This window comes from Rhinoderma darwinii, chromosome 2, assembly GCF_050947455.1.
Source record: "Rhinoderma darwinii isolate aRhiDar2 chromosome 2, aRhiDar2.hap1, whole genome shotgun sequence".
In the NCBI taxonomy this organism is placed as follows: Eukaryota; Metazoa; Chordata; class Amphibia; order Anura; family Rhinodermatidae; genus Rhinoderma; species Rhinoderma darwinii.
Window position 1 is genome coordinate 217,279,079 of NC_134688.1, and position 17,068 is coordinate 217,296,146.

Sequence of the window (17,068 nt, forward strand, 5' to 3'; positions counted from 1 at the left end):
AATATTTGATCCAAAAGTTCTATATGATATGAAGGCTTCAGTGAATTATGACTCAGTACTAAGCTCCACAGAGCTGACTACAATAAAACAATGACTTATGCTGCAGGACAGTTAAGAACATAGAAGCCTCTACAATGATCCTTCGACTTTTCTGGAATTTTGATCTCATAATCCTCTCTGATTATATATATATATATATATATATATATACCAGTATCTCACAATGGAGGACGTCTTTAGAACTATGGGTATATTTTATGGTATATCACTGCTTAAGTCCATCACTATATTGTTTACATTCATTGTGACAAATGTCTCAAAAACTGAACTACTGTAGTCTTGAGTTTTTATTACAAATTTTAATCTTGGGGAATTTTGGAATAGGTTTGGCTAATGAAATTCAATAAATGTTAAATAATTAGACATGTTTCCTATTGCTTATAAAGCGCCATCATACTCCCAGTGGAATAACTATAGGGGTGCATAGGTTGCACTTTGACCCATACAAGGTTTCAAAAACTCGAAATAGTTCTTGATAGTTTGGGCTCAAGAGTTTCAAGTTACAACTCTGCATACTCCGCAGTACTTCTATTATCAGAATTTTTACCTTTCTCACATGGATGCATCTGATCATGGAGCACAATAGCAGTGGATCATCATCATTGCCCTGCCAGTACAAAGGTCATTGTCTTCAACAGCTTGTGGGCTCAGCCCTATTGTATGACTGTAATAATTATAAGAAATGACATAGGGAAAAAAATATTGAAAAGAACACTGTAGGTGCTGCCCATTGAGACTTATGGCCCTGGTTTAATTTCCAGTAGTGGCGAGTGGCTCTGCTATTGAGACATAATGTCTGTATTTTAGGTTAACACACTGACTGGCACAACTAATAAGGTGTTTGGCTGCCACTGCTATGGAGTCCCCTCAGCTTGCAGTATTCTAGAAGTTTTTTGACTGGCTCTGTAATGGTGGCACTGTGGCTGTAACTGACATCGGGCACTGAGATTTGTATTATTATGGGGTCACTGTATTTAGCTCTACTGCAGAAGCTCTCTGGCTGAATTTTCTTATGGAGTCATTCTGGCACAAAGACTGTCTCTGTTATGGGGGCACTACGGGGTTCTGAAAGAGATACATGAAAAGTTTATCCCCGCTATCCTGACTTCATGTACATGTCATGGGGGTTATATTACCTATTGTTCATTTCAGAATGTAGTAAGACTAGTTATATAGATGTTTGAATCTGTCAGTAAAAAGGTAGAGAGAAACCGCAGCTCTCCAATGTAGCTTCTAGAAAAAAATGTTTTTATTCACCAGGTCATGTGCACATTTTCTAGAAAATACTTCGGAGTGCTGCGGTTTCTCTCTACTTTTTCTGTTGTTGAAGTCCATTGACCGGTACGTCGGCCGCATGCACCCCTACACTGAGAGGGTTATCTGTGAAGGTTGTGCTGCTGATCTCTGCTCTAGAATCTGCCAGTGTGAACAGCATTTTATATTATTTTATATTGGGATTAATGGTGATAACTGCTAAACTAAGCTCTCTGGAAATTGATGATTTTTTGTAGACATCCCTTGGCTAAGACAATATTCTGGTGGAAGTCTAATGCTGAATAGTAATATTATTTTATATAAATATATATATATATATATATATATATCTTTTTCTTGGTTGGTATGTGATGGTTCGGCGATTGCCTGTCTGTCTGGCAAGGGGTTGGGACACGGTGCACGTCCCTGAGCGGAGGGCCCCCGCTTGGTGGGTGTTCCGGGTGTCCGCCCCTTATGGGACCTTCTATGTGCTTTCGCTGTGGCATTCACTGGCTTACCAAGAAGGGAATTTTATATTTTAATATATTTTTTATTTTTTATATAATTACATTTTCACATTTAGGAATTTGCACTTTTATATATATTTTATATATTTATTATATTTTTTCCAGTTATTATTTATAATTTGTTATATATTATATATAGCAGATTCGTATAACACAATGGTGTTGTGTATTATTATACTTTCTATATGTATATACATATGATTTACCACATTTTGTTCACTATTTCACATATGGCTCTTTATGTATTTATGATTCATTAGTTTTAGTTATTCATATATGCAGATATATGCTATATATATATATATATATATATATATATATTTTTTTAGCGCAACTAATTGTTATGTTTGGGGCACGCACATAAAATACTATCAATTGTGTGTCGTACAGCAGTATGGCTTCATATTACGTTTCATTGATGTCTTTTGCAATTTATTTATATGTGTTGCATAACTGGTGACACATATTGATAGTTGCATTGTATGGGTTTCCATTGGTATACATTTAAAATTAAAATAATTCTATGTAAAGGTTTGACTTATAATCTTTGGAGATATAAGGTTGATATTACCTTATTAACGAAGCTTTTATATATAAATTATGCCTGATGGTGGTGCGCTTGCGCACTGCGGCACTTACCGTTCTCAGTCCGGAAGCAGTCAGGAAATGACGGGCATCCCTGTTATGCTCTGCATTCAGTGGTGTTCGTCATGACACTGACGGGATGACGTCCGTGGGTGTGAGCGGTGTGTGGTGCACCATTGATCACTGGGGCTCTCCTATATTGTATTTAAACTGGAGCTGTCAGAGTAGCTATTACACCTCCCGACGAAGGTTGCGAAACGCGCGTCGAGGTGCTCGGTGTCCAGGTGCCTTACTATATACTCATCATGTCCAACTCAAGTATGCTGAATTTTAAGCACTAGTAACTCTAAACTATCATTCGTTACTAATTGAGTGATATCCTGCTTCTTACACTGTTTTCAAGCAGGATTACTAGCATGGTCATGTCACTTCAATATATTTAATGCATTGAGATTTCATTTGCCTTAATTGATCGTGCTTTGTATTCTGTGCATATATGAATACATATGCTATCTAGTTTCACTTTATCTGAGGGGTATATGGATTTTGTGAGGAGTTATCATCATTTATGATACTATACTAGAATTCTCCTGGCTTTCTATATTTATATATTTTAAATGTCTATAATATATACTTGGGATGGGGGTTATTTCTGTATTTTTGCAGTGATGTGTAATAAATTGTTAATTAAATAAAATTGTATTTTGACAAATATAATTGCATGATATCAAGATCTCTTTTTTGGTTTAAAATAATGCTGAATAGTGTATGATCTTCTTAAATGCTCCGCACATAGTCTTCATTATTTAGTATACGTCCCATGATATTAGTAAGCATGTTTAATTTGTATAGTCGACCATGCAATACATTGAATGGGCCATGTCCGCCCGAGAAAGAGTCATTTGTTGTTAGCAGCTTTCCGCGCTGACTCTTAGATGGGGTTCAGAGCGAGGAATCCTACTCCAGGACGTCCATATGCCTAATTGGACATATAGAGAGGAGTAATGTTAGTGAGCAGTCCTTTTAAAAGTATTTTTTATTATCAACCCTTGTGGTATGTCAAAAAATTGGGAGTCTGGTAAGATCTGTGTGTGTGTGTGTGGGGGGGGGGTCTACTTAATACAATCTCCGGACTTCTAGTAGTCTAGTAAGTTCTGCTTGTCTCACTAATTAATCACTAACATGAATGGACACACTTGTCTGGTATGTTCAAGTTCTTTTTTTGTTTGGCAAAATTCAGAACCTAAAACAGATCAATCTTCTGCATTTCCCTCCAGGGTATTCCTCAGACCTCCCACTAACAGATCTGGGAGCTCAATGATACACCGCTGAGGTCACTCATTTGCAGGCAGCAAACTACTGAGAATGAGACCCCTGGGACTCCTTAGCACTCTACTGATCATATGTCATGTATTAAGGGATTATTCTCATCTCATCAAGTGATAGGATAAAAAAAGACCTTTAAAAGTTAATAATGGGAAAAGCCCACAAGACAATATGCTTGTCCCTCTTATCCTGTTACTGCACAGAATCAAATAAACTGAATTACCACATTTAGAAAATATTACCAGCGATCCACACTGCAATCTCATGTGTCTTGTTTCTCCATGTGTAAAATGTCTCTCCACCATTTCAGAGATAATTGTGGCTCTTGAACATCCCCCAGCATTGAATGTACCTGTGAAAGTACTTTGAACCTCTGCTCTACACTCTTCTCACCAAGGCGTGGAGTCAGACCTGGAGTGCCTACCATGGCAGAACTGGCTTTCCTTTTATCGTCTATTAGGTGATGTTCCCACGAGGAGGACCTCCAAACTCCACGTGCTGCACAGATTATACAAGCAGTGCAGAGCTGTCCAATATTATCTAATGTAGCACAGCAGCAAAGAAAGGGAAAGTGATCTATGTCTGTAGCTCAGGGTCTGTTCACATTGCATTGGTGGTATATATTGAAAGTATTTTCTGATGTACATATACAACTGTGTAGGAATACATCGCTCGTAGGCTCCCATGTTTAAAAATACCTATATCATGCGGTATGTGATTTTTCTGTATAGCTCTGTATAGAATAGTGTAGGCGACTATGTTTTTTCATACAGTTAAGAAGAATGTATATAGATGTATACTGGCCAAACTGATATCAAATGGACACTCTGTTGGCATCCATCTTGTGGGTGTGGCCCTATAGAGAGTTTTTGCTTAAGTGCGAGGAGTTTTCTCAGTGCATAGTGCAGAATAATAAGCTGAACTAAATGGACATATGTCTTTTTTGGCCTTACAATTTATGACACTATGATATGCCAAATATTCAATGAAAACTCAGTGTTAATAGTACCTAAGTCATTGGCAAATCTTCAGGAATGCCTGTCACCTCCTCACTCATTTTGAGGAGGTCACCCTGTTTCCCAGCAGAGCTGTCAATAACATTATTATGCAGGCACATGATGTGCAGCATAGCATTAAATTGTCTGACAGTACAAATATAATAGGGTGGAATTGAAAACATAGCAGAGGGCAGGCTTGCTGTTGGGGCCTGGAAGGAGTACCTCCTGTGAGGAGCAGTGGCAGATTAAGTAGATTATCGGCACTGGGCTTTTCCCCAAACTTGGGCCCTCCTCCACCACCGCCCTGCCGCACCGTGTCTATAGCTACAGTGAAAACCACCTATCTGTGCCAGCATTGACAAATAGGTGTTAACATTCCCCATGTCAAAAAGTACATACTGACAGTCTCCATCCATCACTCACAGTATCACACTGTGTAGGGACACATGCTCTTGAAAAGGGGAATGGTAACACCCAGTTGTCCTGGACTACACAAAGACTTTTTGTGGAAAACAAGGATTTCCTATAACAGACATGTCAGGAGAAGTGACGGATTCTCTATAAATCCAGTGATTCACAGGTGTTGTCTTTTCAGATTTGAGTCAATATTTATCTCCTTTCTTTTCTATCCGGTCCAAGCCTCATGACGACTTCTCCCGGCCATCACATATTTCTGCAGAATTTGCCACTTTTCAACATTTCCGCACCTGTAAACGAAGATAAAATTATCATGGTGCCACATACTGTGCTCCTAAATATAATTGCACCATACACAACACACCTGTATATTATAGTACCATACACTGTGCCCCTGAATACAATTGTGTCAAACACTGTAAAGTAATGCACCACACACACAGTGCCCCCTGTATATAGTGCCACTCACAAGCCCCCCTGTAGATAGTGCCACTCACAGTACCCCCTATAGCAAGTTTCACTCACAGTGCCAGCTTTAGATAGCGCCACACACAGAGACCCCTGTAGATAGTCGGATTGATTATGCACGCGGTATATAGTGTCCTATATAGACGCCCCTGTAGATAGTGCACCCATGGAGCCCCCTGTAGATAGTGCTACTTATAGATCCCCCTGTAGCTAGTGCCCCATCAAACTTCCTGTAGATAGGACCCCATTGAGCCCCCTGTAGATAGTGCCCCCATTGAGCTTCAAGTAGCTAGTGCCCCCAAAGAGCCCCCTGTAGACATTGTCCCCCTATTGAGCCCCCTGTAGATAGTGCACCCATCGAGCTTCATGTAGCTAGTGTGCCCAAAGAGCACCCTGTAGATAGTGTCCCCCTATTGAGCCCCCTGTAGATAGTGCTCCCATCAAGCTTCATGTAGCTAGTGCCCCCAAAGAGCCCCCTGTAGTATGTTGTACCTCTATTGAGCCCCCTGTAGATAGTGCTCCCATCAAGCTTCATAAAGCTAGTGCCCCCAAAGAGTCCTCTGTAAATACTGCCCCCACACTGCTCACTGGAAAAAAAAAACGTACAAGTTCACTTCTCCATCTTCCAATGCTGTCCTCCGGCGACACAGGCCTGGTCATTTCTAACTTGGCCTCATTCAGCAGAATGACGCAGGTGACTTCATTGGTAAAGCGCTGAATGGTGGGGCAAGGAAACAGAAACCATTGAGTGCAGGGTAAATCGCTTCTGGGTCCCGCTTCTCCCCAGTACTTAGAACTGTATTTCCTTTAAGTTCTGTAAATTGGATCAGACTTGTATTTCCAGCACATCCCACAGATGCTTGATCCGATTGAGTTAACACTTTGAACTCTTTGTCATGTTCCTCAAACCATATCTGAACTATTTTTGCAGTGTGGCAAGTGCATTAACCCTCTGAAAGAGGCCACTGCCATAAAGTAATACCGTTGTCATGAAGGGGTGTACTAGTCTGCAATAATGTTTAGGTAGGTGGTATGTATAAAAGTAAGATACATATGAATTCTAGTACCCAACGTTTCCCAGCAGAACACTGTCTAGAGCATCACGCTGCCTCCGCTGGCTTGTATTCTTCCCATAGTGAACCCTGGTGCCGTCTCTTCCCCAGATAAGTGACAAATTCATCCGACTGTTCACATGATGTGAAAGAAAACGTGATTCCTCAGGTCAGCCCTGGTCACCTTCTTCCATTGCACCAAGGTCCAGTTCTGATGCTCACGTGCCCAATGTAGGCCCTTTTGGTGGTGGACAGGAAACAGCATGGGCACTCTGACCAGTCTGCAGCTAAGCAACCCCTTTTATAGCAAGCTGCAATGCTCTCTGTGTTCTGACACCTTTCTGTCAAAGCCAGCAGCAACTTTTTTAGCAGCTCTTGATACATTAGCTCTTCTGTGGGATTGGATAAGACGGGGTTGCTTCCCTATCCCTATGAGCATCAATGAGCCTTGGGTATTCATGAATCTGTCACCAGTTACCGGTTTGTCATTCCTTGAACCACTTTTGGTAGGTGCTAACCACTGCATACCGGTAACACCCCACAAGACCGGGAACATCGCACACGACTGACCGTTTTGGAGATGCTCTGACTCAGTCGTCTAATCATCACAATTTGGCCCTTGTCAATGTTGCTCAGTTCCTTACACTTGCCCATTTTTCCTAATTCCAACACATCAACTTTAAGAACTGACTGTTCACTTGCTGCGTAATATATCCCAACCCTTCTCAGATGCCATTGTAACCAAGATCATCAATGTTATTCACTTCTCCTGCCAGTAGTTTTGGATAGAGGGTGTATGTACGCCACTGTTAATAAACTATCAGATAAGAAGCACATTTTTAGTGATGCACATATATGATATTTACAGCAGTGGGAATGATTCCCAACATCACAAATATCTCGAGAATACACTTTTAACAACCAGAATTTCGCAATAGTGAAAAATATCAGATTGTCTGGATAAATTATGTTTAAATCTTCTCGTCTATGGTCGGAATAGCTAATGGATAACACAGAACATTTTTATGCCTCTTTTCCAGACAAAACATATTTGGAATTGAAAATTATATGTGAGCACTGAACTAACTGCTAAGTGATATGTGTATGCTTTTTGTTTCCCTATCATCTTATCTGTGGTTGAAATATTTAGATAAGTTTATGATGACACTGTTTAATATAGATATCATATTATTTTGATACTTCTATAGCAAATGTTTGTATCCTTTAAAAGCAAATCCAATTGACAAAATTCAAATAAAACTATATACATAACATATATACATAATATATAGACGATACACACAAAAGTGACCAGTAACCAATTGTACAAAACTATGAAATATGTGTTACATTCAATGCTAATTATTGTTCCAGTTTATTTTTTATATAGACATTTTGCATTTAACCCATAATTAAAGTTATAATTTAAATTAAACTCTTACTTAACTGCATGGCAAAACGGCGCCTGAAAAAAAACTTCAGCTCATCTTGCAAAAACAGGACCTCATACAGCTATGGTGATGTAAAAATGTAAAAAAAAATTGAGAATGGCAATGAATGTGCTCATCAGCCTCTACTACAGCGACACAAATAGACGTCGATGTAGTCGTAGGACCTGCACCCAAAAGATTGTGTGTGGTCATTAAGGAGTTAGTCAGAGAAAATCCTTTTATAGACAACAGTGCTGCCTGTGGTGACTGTAAGGGTATGTTCACACGCTTACTAAAAAACGTCTGAAAATACGGACCTGTTTTCAGAGAAAACCCACCTCTGATTTTAAGGCGTTTTTGAAGCTGAAAATGAAGCTTTTTTTAATTTGGAGCTTCTTTTCAGGCTTCTTTTGAGGTGTTTTTTGAGGCATTTTTCATAGTGTTCAATGAAAAATTAGCTCCAAACAACGCCTCAAGAAGTGACATTCACTTCTTTTTACGGAGCGTCTTTTTACGCACCGTTTTTTAAAACAGAGGCGTAAAAAGACGCCCCGTATGAAGTAAATGCTGTTTTTCCCATTGATTTCAATGGGCAGATGTTTGTAGACGTTCAGCTTCCCTTTTTTCAAGCATTTTTTGAGGCGTAAACGCCCTGAAATGCGCCTGAAAACACTGCGTGTGAACATACCCTTAGTGTTTCTGCCTGCCATACATAAGGTCCTGAGTTTGAGATCCAGTAAAAGAAGAGGCTAAAAAATAATTGAATATGTAGAGTAATCTCCTCTCCCCTAACATCCTAAGACCTAAGAGTACCACAGTGTCCTGTGTAATTTCGCCTACTGTTCTGTATAAGAGAATCTGCGCAGGACAGTAAATGCAGAGCAGAGAGCCGCAGTGTGCTCCGGCATCTGCCCAATCTTGACGGGTGCTGACGCTGGCGCTACACTCATAGTACTTTACTTCTTTTCAAAATTTCGGTGACAATATAGCAACAAATAAGCTAAATGTGCTTTTATTAAATTCAAATAATAAAAATTTGTATTTTATGTGATATATGCTAAGGTGTATTTTTAAAATTGTTTGAAATACCTGGAATATTGCACGTATAGAGCATTAACATTATACTAACTGTTTACTTGACAGTAAAGGTCCACTTACAAGGCCGTGTAAACGAGTGCCGATCAACGAGACAGTTTGTTTGGTCCTTTCACAATTAGCTAGTAACTGGACGAGTGCTCGTTACTCCGTTCGCTCGTCCCCATACATTATTATTATGTCAGCATGTGCTGCCGATAATAAAATTGACAATATTTTAGGCAGCTAAAATGATACGATCAGCAGATGAACGAGCGTTTCCCTGTTCGTCTGATGATCACTGCCCTTTTTACACAGGGCAATTATTGGCAATGAGCATTCTATGAATGAGAGTTTGTCCGATAATTGGCCCATGTAAAGGGGCCTTTAGAGCGGCCTGTGTCACAGATAATGAAAAAAAACAACACAAAATGGTACTGCTCAGTTATGTGATGTATTTTACTTTTGGAAAACTTCTCAAGCAGCCTGCAGCCCTTACAAGCAAAGTTGTTCATTTCTGTCTATAAATGTTATTATTATTATTATATGATAATAATTATCATCACTTATTGTAGAGTAATAATCCTCTCCCAATCAGCAACTTAACTATCAATTAATTACCATACAACCAGTCTCATCTGTTTACTTCATTCACTTGAGGATGATTATTAGTTCAGAATCCTGTGGGAATCGTCTATGTTCTATTCAAGCTATAAAAGACATCAACATCTGGGAAATGTCACAATTTGCATGAGAAGAACCGTTGTTTCTATCCAGATCTCTTTTGAGCCACCTCTACGGGGAACCACCTGTAAGTAGTATAAGGAACCTGATATCATTCTGGATTTTCTTATTTTTAGGTCTTTATAAGTACACTGTTTGGCTGAAAGTGTGTTGACACCTGAACATAATAATTAGGAGGGGTTTCCACTTACTTTTGGCATATACTGCACATACATGCTCAAATTTTCGAAATTTCATAAAGTAGGAGCAAAAAGTAAAAAATCTTGGCTAATCATCTACATGTAAATAATGTGTGAGGACAATCAGACACAAGTCACACAGATTCGTCTTCTTGGATTTCAAGGTCTATACAAATATAAAACTCTTCTATTCATTGCCTTTATCCTGACTTACGTGTTTATACTGAGCGGAAACCTTCTTATTATCCTATTAGTGACCACTATTGACCACCTCAAAATCCCAATGTTCTTCTTTCTGAAACAATTATCCACAGCTGACGTCTTACTAACCACCAGCGTTGTTCCTATGATGTTGAACATGATAATTGTCGAGGAGGGCATTGTGTCTTTTTGGGGCTGTATAGCACAGTTGTATGGCTTTGGTATATTTGGATTTGTACAATGCTTCCTCATTGCTGTCATGTCCTATGATAGATATTTGGCCATTTGCCATCCATTACGTTATTCTTCACTGATGGGTCCAGATCTTTGCCTCTGACTCGTTATTGGGTCGTGGCTTTTAGTCATTATTTTAGGAACAAGTGAGATGTTTGTTGTTTTCCAATTTAACTTCTGTGGCATTAATTACATTGACCACTTCTTCTGTGACTTTGGTCCCATAGTGGAATTAGCCACTTCAGACACTTCCATTCTGATGTTGCAGGATTTTGTTTTTTCCATCTTTATGGTATTTTTCCCATTTGCTTTTATCATTGTAACGTACTTCTGTATTTTCTTCACTATTCTTAAAATGTCTTCAACTTATAGTAGAAGAAAAGCCTACTCCACCTGTAGCTCCCACTTGACCACCGTCTGTGCATATTATGGAACCCTAATCACAGTTTACATTGCTCCATCTGATGAGAGTTCATCCAACACCAACAAATACAGGTCCCTTTTATACATTGTGGTGACCCCATTGATGAACCCCATCATCTACAGCCTGAGGAACAATGCGATCAGACGGGCTGTGGAAAAAATGATGAGCCGTGTCTTTAGAAATGGTTGGAAAAGATGAAATATTTTATCCAAAAGTTCTAGATTATATGACGGCTTCAGTGAATTATGACTTAGTACTAAGTACGACAGAGCCGACTACAATAAAACAATGACTAATGCTGCAGGACAGTTAAGAATATAGAAGCCTCTAGAACGATCCTTCGACTTTCCTGTAATATCGATCCCATAATCATCCCTGATTATATATAGCAGTATCTCACAATGCTAGAAGGCTTTGGTACTTAGGGTACATTTGGTTATATTTTATTGCATATCACTGCTTAAGTCAATCCCCATATTGTCTACATTCACTGTGCCACCTGTCTCATAGACTGAACTATTGTAGTCTTGAATTTATAGTAGAAATTTTAATCTTGTGGAATTTTAGAATGGGTTTGGCTAATGAAATTCAATAAATGTTAAATATTTTGATGTGTTTCTTATTGCTTATATAGCCCATCATACTCCTAGTGACATAAATATAGGGGCATAGGTTTCAGTTGAGACAATGGCCTTGAACGGCTCAAAAGTCGCTTTGACCCATATGAGGTTTCAACGAGCTATAAATGATACATGAAAGTTCAGGCCCAAGAGTTTCAAGCTACAACTTTGCATAATCCTTACAGCAACAAATTTCATAGAAAACTCAATTTTATTGTTCAGTTTCACAAACTGGAGCCATCCATGCAATCACGTCGGAGAACATAACCACAACATATAGATGCTGTCCCCAGTTGAAATTTACCTGTAGACCACCATGGTGCAAGGGGTCTTCTACTTTTTTTGTTTTTATTGGTTATTTTAGCTAGATTTAGGTTTGGTAAACCAGGGGTCAACTTCACATCTATCTATGGAGCTACATATACAATGTAATTAATTCTATTATCAGAACTTCTACTTTTCTCACCATGATGGATCTTATAATGGAGCACAATAGCAGTGGGTCCTCAACATTTCCTTGCCAGTACAAAGGTCATTGTCTACAACAGCTTGTGGGCTCAGCCCTGATCTATTATAAAACCATTTATAAGTAATGACATAGAAAAAAAAATAGTGCAAAAAACACTGTAGGTGCTGCCTATTGAGACTTATGGCACTGGTTTAATTTCCAGTAGTGGTGAGTGGCTCTTCTATTGAGACATAACGTGTAATGTCAGGATAGGGAGACAGACAGGTGAGCCCTAATCTACCCGCCACTCAGTCCCTGCCTACTTGCACGGCCCATCCTAGGCGACGGCGTACAACTGGGCGACGGTCCCTACGCTCTATATGTGCACGACAGACAAACAGACAAGGGTACACAGAAGCTAAGGGAAATGGGGCAGTTGCCCACGGCAACACCGAGAGCAACAAGAGTAGTGAACAAGCCGAGTCAAACCAGGAGTGTACAAGGTACCAAACGCAGAGCAGGAGCGTAGTCAGTAAAGCCAGGGTCTATATGAAGCAGAGGTCAATAGTAATAGCAGGAACAGCAGAGCCAGGAAACAAGATAGAATCACAGGCACGAGGGCGGGAGCTAGAACCGTCTAGCCAGGCTGTGATAGGTTCTCCCACTCCTCAGCCTACCAGCCTAAGTGGTAGCAGATTGAGTCACTCTAGCAGACCTAGGCACAGATGCAGACTTATTAACCACGGGCGTCGACACAGAAGCTGTGTCTGGCAGATCCTTTACATAATGTCTGTATTTCAGGTTAACATACTGACTGGCACAACTAGTAGGGTATTCGGCTACCACTTCTATGGAGTCACTTCAGCTTGCTTTATGACTCAAAAAAACACAAAAAAAATTCACTGGTGGGAACCTCCATCGGTTGGCCCAGTCTGACCAACCTCTCCTACTCTGGTTGGACCTATGCGGCATTCAGAGACCTGGGTGGAAGGGAGTATTGCACCTGTATGGCCTTGCATAAAAAGTACCGGGGGTTGACCGCAATAAATTATTGAGCACAGCTCCCCCTTGTAGATAGCCACACAGCTCCCACTTGTAGATAGCCACACAGCCCCCCTTGTAGATAGCCACACAGCTCCCCATTGTACATATCCAAACAGCGCCCTTTTGTAGATAGCCAAACAGTGCCCCGTTGTAGATAGCCAAACAGCGCCCCCTTGTAGATAGCCAAACAGCGCCTCGTTGTTGATAGCCACACAGCTCCCCCTTGTAGATAGCCACACAGCTCCCACTTGTAGATAGCCACACAGCTCCCCCTTGTAGATAGCCACACAGCTCCCCCTTGTAGATAGCCAAACAGTGCCCCGTTGTAGATAGCCAAACAGCGACCCCTTGTAAATAGCCACACAGCTTCCCATTGTACATAGCCACACAGCTCCCCCTTGTAGATAGCCACACACAGCTCCCCCTTGTAGATAGCCACACAGCTCCCCCTTGTAGATAGCCAAACAGCACTCCCTTGTAGATAGCCAAACAGCGCCCCCTTGTAGATAGCCACACATCCTCCCTTGTATATAGCACCACACACAGCCCCCTATATATAGCGCCACACAGCCCCCCCTTGTAGATAACCACACAGCTCCATCCTTGTAGATAGCCACACACAACACCCCTTGTAGATAGCCACAGCCCCCCTTGTAAACAGCCACACAGCACCCCCTTCTTTTGTAAGTAGCTCCCCCACCTGTGCAAACAGAGCGGAGAGCAGTAGCCTACCGCTACCACTCTCCGCTCTGCCTGACACCACTCACCGTCAGGAGGAGGAGGTGGTCATGCGGTGAAACGGCGGAGGATCACTTTTGACTGGGGTCGGTGATGGCACAGGACTGGACTAGTCCAGTCACCTGACCTCATCTAAAAATATGCCCGGCCGCGGCCTACTATTCCTTTGCACTGTGCATGTACATTTTGGCGCATGTGCAGTGAAATGTTCCAGGAGACTGACGAAAATCCCGGACGGTGCTTTTTTCTGCCGGACGCTACGGACGAAAAAAACACCTATTTTTGCGGACTGTTGGCAACCCTGCCGGGGCAGATCTAGCAGATAATAATAACACTTACAGGTGAATGGGACAGATCTAGAAGATCGGAAATGTCACAAACTGAATTGTGGCAAAGGTGAAATCCTATCACAGTGCCAAGTGTAAAGTCACTAAGCTCTTCAGTAAGACCCTATGCTACTAGCAATGCGTGTGTATGATGATTTCTTGGCTGTGTGCTTGATTTTATTCATCTGTTTACAATTGGGCTAAAAAACCTGAACTTAATTAAAAGGGGGTCCACATACTTTTGGCGATTTATATACAGTATACCTATATATATTCTTTCTAAGGCAAATGATTATATATCAGTATTTTTATATTACACGGGGGAATAGAACACAGGAGACACATGAGGTAATGGCGGAGAAAGATCCCAGTTATTTTCCACAGTCCCCTACCTTCATGCTGTGTATATATATATACAGGCAGTCATCTAATGGTTTGTGTTATGACATATTCATATGCCAGATATCAGACATCATCCACACAACCGGAATTTGGGTATTTCTGTACTCTGGAGAAGTTGCTTTACAAATGTTGGGGTGATTTTCATCATTTATTTGTTGAAAAAAATAAAAATTTTGAGTTAAAGCTACATCTTATTGGAAAATAATGTAATTTTTCATTTTCACTGCCCAATTCTAATGAAATGTATGAAACACCTGTGGGGTCAAAATGCTCACTACACCACTAGATTAATTCCTCAAGGGGTATAGTTTCCTAAATGGAGTCACTTTTGGGGGGGTTTTCACTGTACTGGTACCTTAGGGGCTTTACAAATGCGACATGGTGCAGAGAAATTAATCCAGCAAAATCAGCGCTCCAAAAGCTAAATGGCGTGTCTTCCCTTCCGATCCTGCCGCTTGCCCAAACAACAGTTTATGACCACATGTTTGGCATTTCCGTACTCTGGAGAAGTTGCTTTACAAATGTTGGGGTGCTTTTCCTCATTTATTTGTTGAAAAAATAAAAAATTTGGAGGTAAAAATACATGGTATTGGAAAATAATGGCATTTTTCATTTTCACTGCCCAATTCTAATGAAATCTATGAAACACCTGTGAGGTCAAAATACTCACTACACCCCTAGATGAATTCCTCAAGGAGTTTAGTTTCCAAAATGGGGTATTTTTTGGGGTGTTTCCTTTGTTTCGGCACCACAAGACCTCTTCTAACCTGACATGGTGCCTGAAATATAATCTAAGAAAAGGAAGGCCCTAAAAGGCTCTAGGTGCTCCTTTGCTTCTGAGGCCGGTATTTCAGTCCAGTAGCGCACTAGGGCCACATGTGGGATATTTCTAAAAACTGCAGAATCAGGGCAATAAATATTCAGTTGTGATTCTCCGGTAAAAACCTTCAGTATTACAGGAAAAATTGATTAAAATGGAATTTCTGCCAAAAAAATGAAATTTGTAGATTTCCCCGCTACATTGCTTTAATTCCTGTGAAACGCCTAAAGGGTTAAAAAACTTTCTGAATGCTGTTTTGAATACTTTGAGGGGTGAAGTTTTTAAAGTGGGGTGATTTGTGGGGGTTTCTAATATATAAGGCCCTCAAAGCCACTTAACAACTGAACTGTTCCCTAAAAAAATGGGCTTTTGAAATTTTCTTGAAAATGTGAGAAATTGCTGCTAAACTTATAAGCCTTGTAATGTCCTAGAAAAATAAAAGGATGTTCAAAAAATGATGCCAATCTAAAGTAGACATATTGGAAAAGTTAGCTAGTAACTATTTTGTGTGGTATTACTATCTGTCTTACAAGCAGATACATTTGAATTTAGAAAATGCAAATATTTTGCAAATTTTCTCTAAATTTTGGTGTTTTTCACACAAAAATATTGAATATATCAACCAAATTTTTTCACTAACTTAAAATACAATATGTCACGAGAAAACAATCTCAGAATCGCTTGGATAGGTAAAAGCATTCCCGAGTTATTACCACATAAAGTAACACACGTCAGATTTAAAAAATGAGGCTCTCATTTGGTCCAAAAGTGGCTCAGTCCTGAAGGGGTTAATATAGATATCATATTATTTTGATACTTCTATAGCAAATGTTTGTATCCTTTAAAAGCAAATCCAATTGACAAAATTCAAATAAAACTATATACATAACATATATACATAATATATAGACGATACACACAAAAGTGACCTGTACCAATTGTACAAAACTATGAAATATGTGTTACATTCAATGCTAATTATTGTTCAAGTTTATTTTTTATATAGACATTCTGCATTTAACCCATAATTAAAGTTATCATTTAAATTAAACTCATACTTAACTGCATGGCAAAACGGCGCCTGAAAAAAAACTTCAGCTCATCTTGCAAAAACAGGACCTCATACAGCTATGGTGATGTAAAAATAAAAATTGAGAATGGCAATGAATGTGCTCATCAGCCTCTACTACAGCGACGCAAATAGACGTCGATGTAGTCATAGGACCTGCACCCAAAAGATTGTGTGTGGTCATTAAGGAGTTAGTCAGAGAAAATCCTTTTATAGACAACAGTGCTGCCTGTGGTGACTGTAAGGGTATGTTCACACGCTTACTAAAAAACGTCTGAAAATACGGACCTGTTTTCAGAGAAAACCACCTCTGATTTTAAGGCGTTTTTGAAGCTGAAAATGAAGCTTTTTTTAATTTGGAGCTTCTTTTCAGGCTTCTTTTGAGGTGTTTTTTGAGGCATTTTTCATAGTGTTCAATGAAAAATTAGCTCCAAACAACGCCTCAAGAAGTGACATTCACTTCTTTTTACGGAGTGTCTTTTTACGCACCGTTTTTTAAAACGGAGGCGTAAAAAGATGCCCCGTATGAAGTAAATGCTGTTTTTCCCATTGATTTCAATGGGCAGATGTTTGTAGGCGTTCAGCTTCCCTTTTTTCAGGCATTTTTTGAGGCATAAACGCCCTGAAA

At 39.9% G+C, this 17,068-nt stretch overlaps 1 protein-coding gene across 1 annotated transcript; it reads left to right on the plus strand.

The window, feature by feature from the left end:
• The first annotated feature begins 10,223 nt into the window (after positions 1–10,223).
• On the plus strand, positions 10,224–11,171 carry LOC142741789 (olfactory receptor 5P81-like). The gene is given in 1 exon segment (XM_075851123.1): positions 10,224–11,171. A coding segment is annotated over 1 exon segment (948 nt).
• The last annotated feature ends 5,897 nt before the right edge of the window (positions 11,172–17,068 follow it).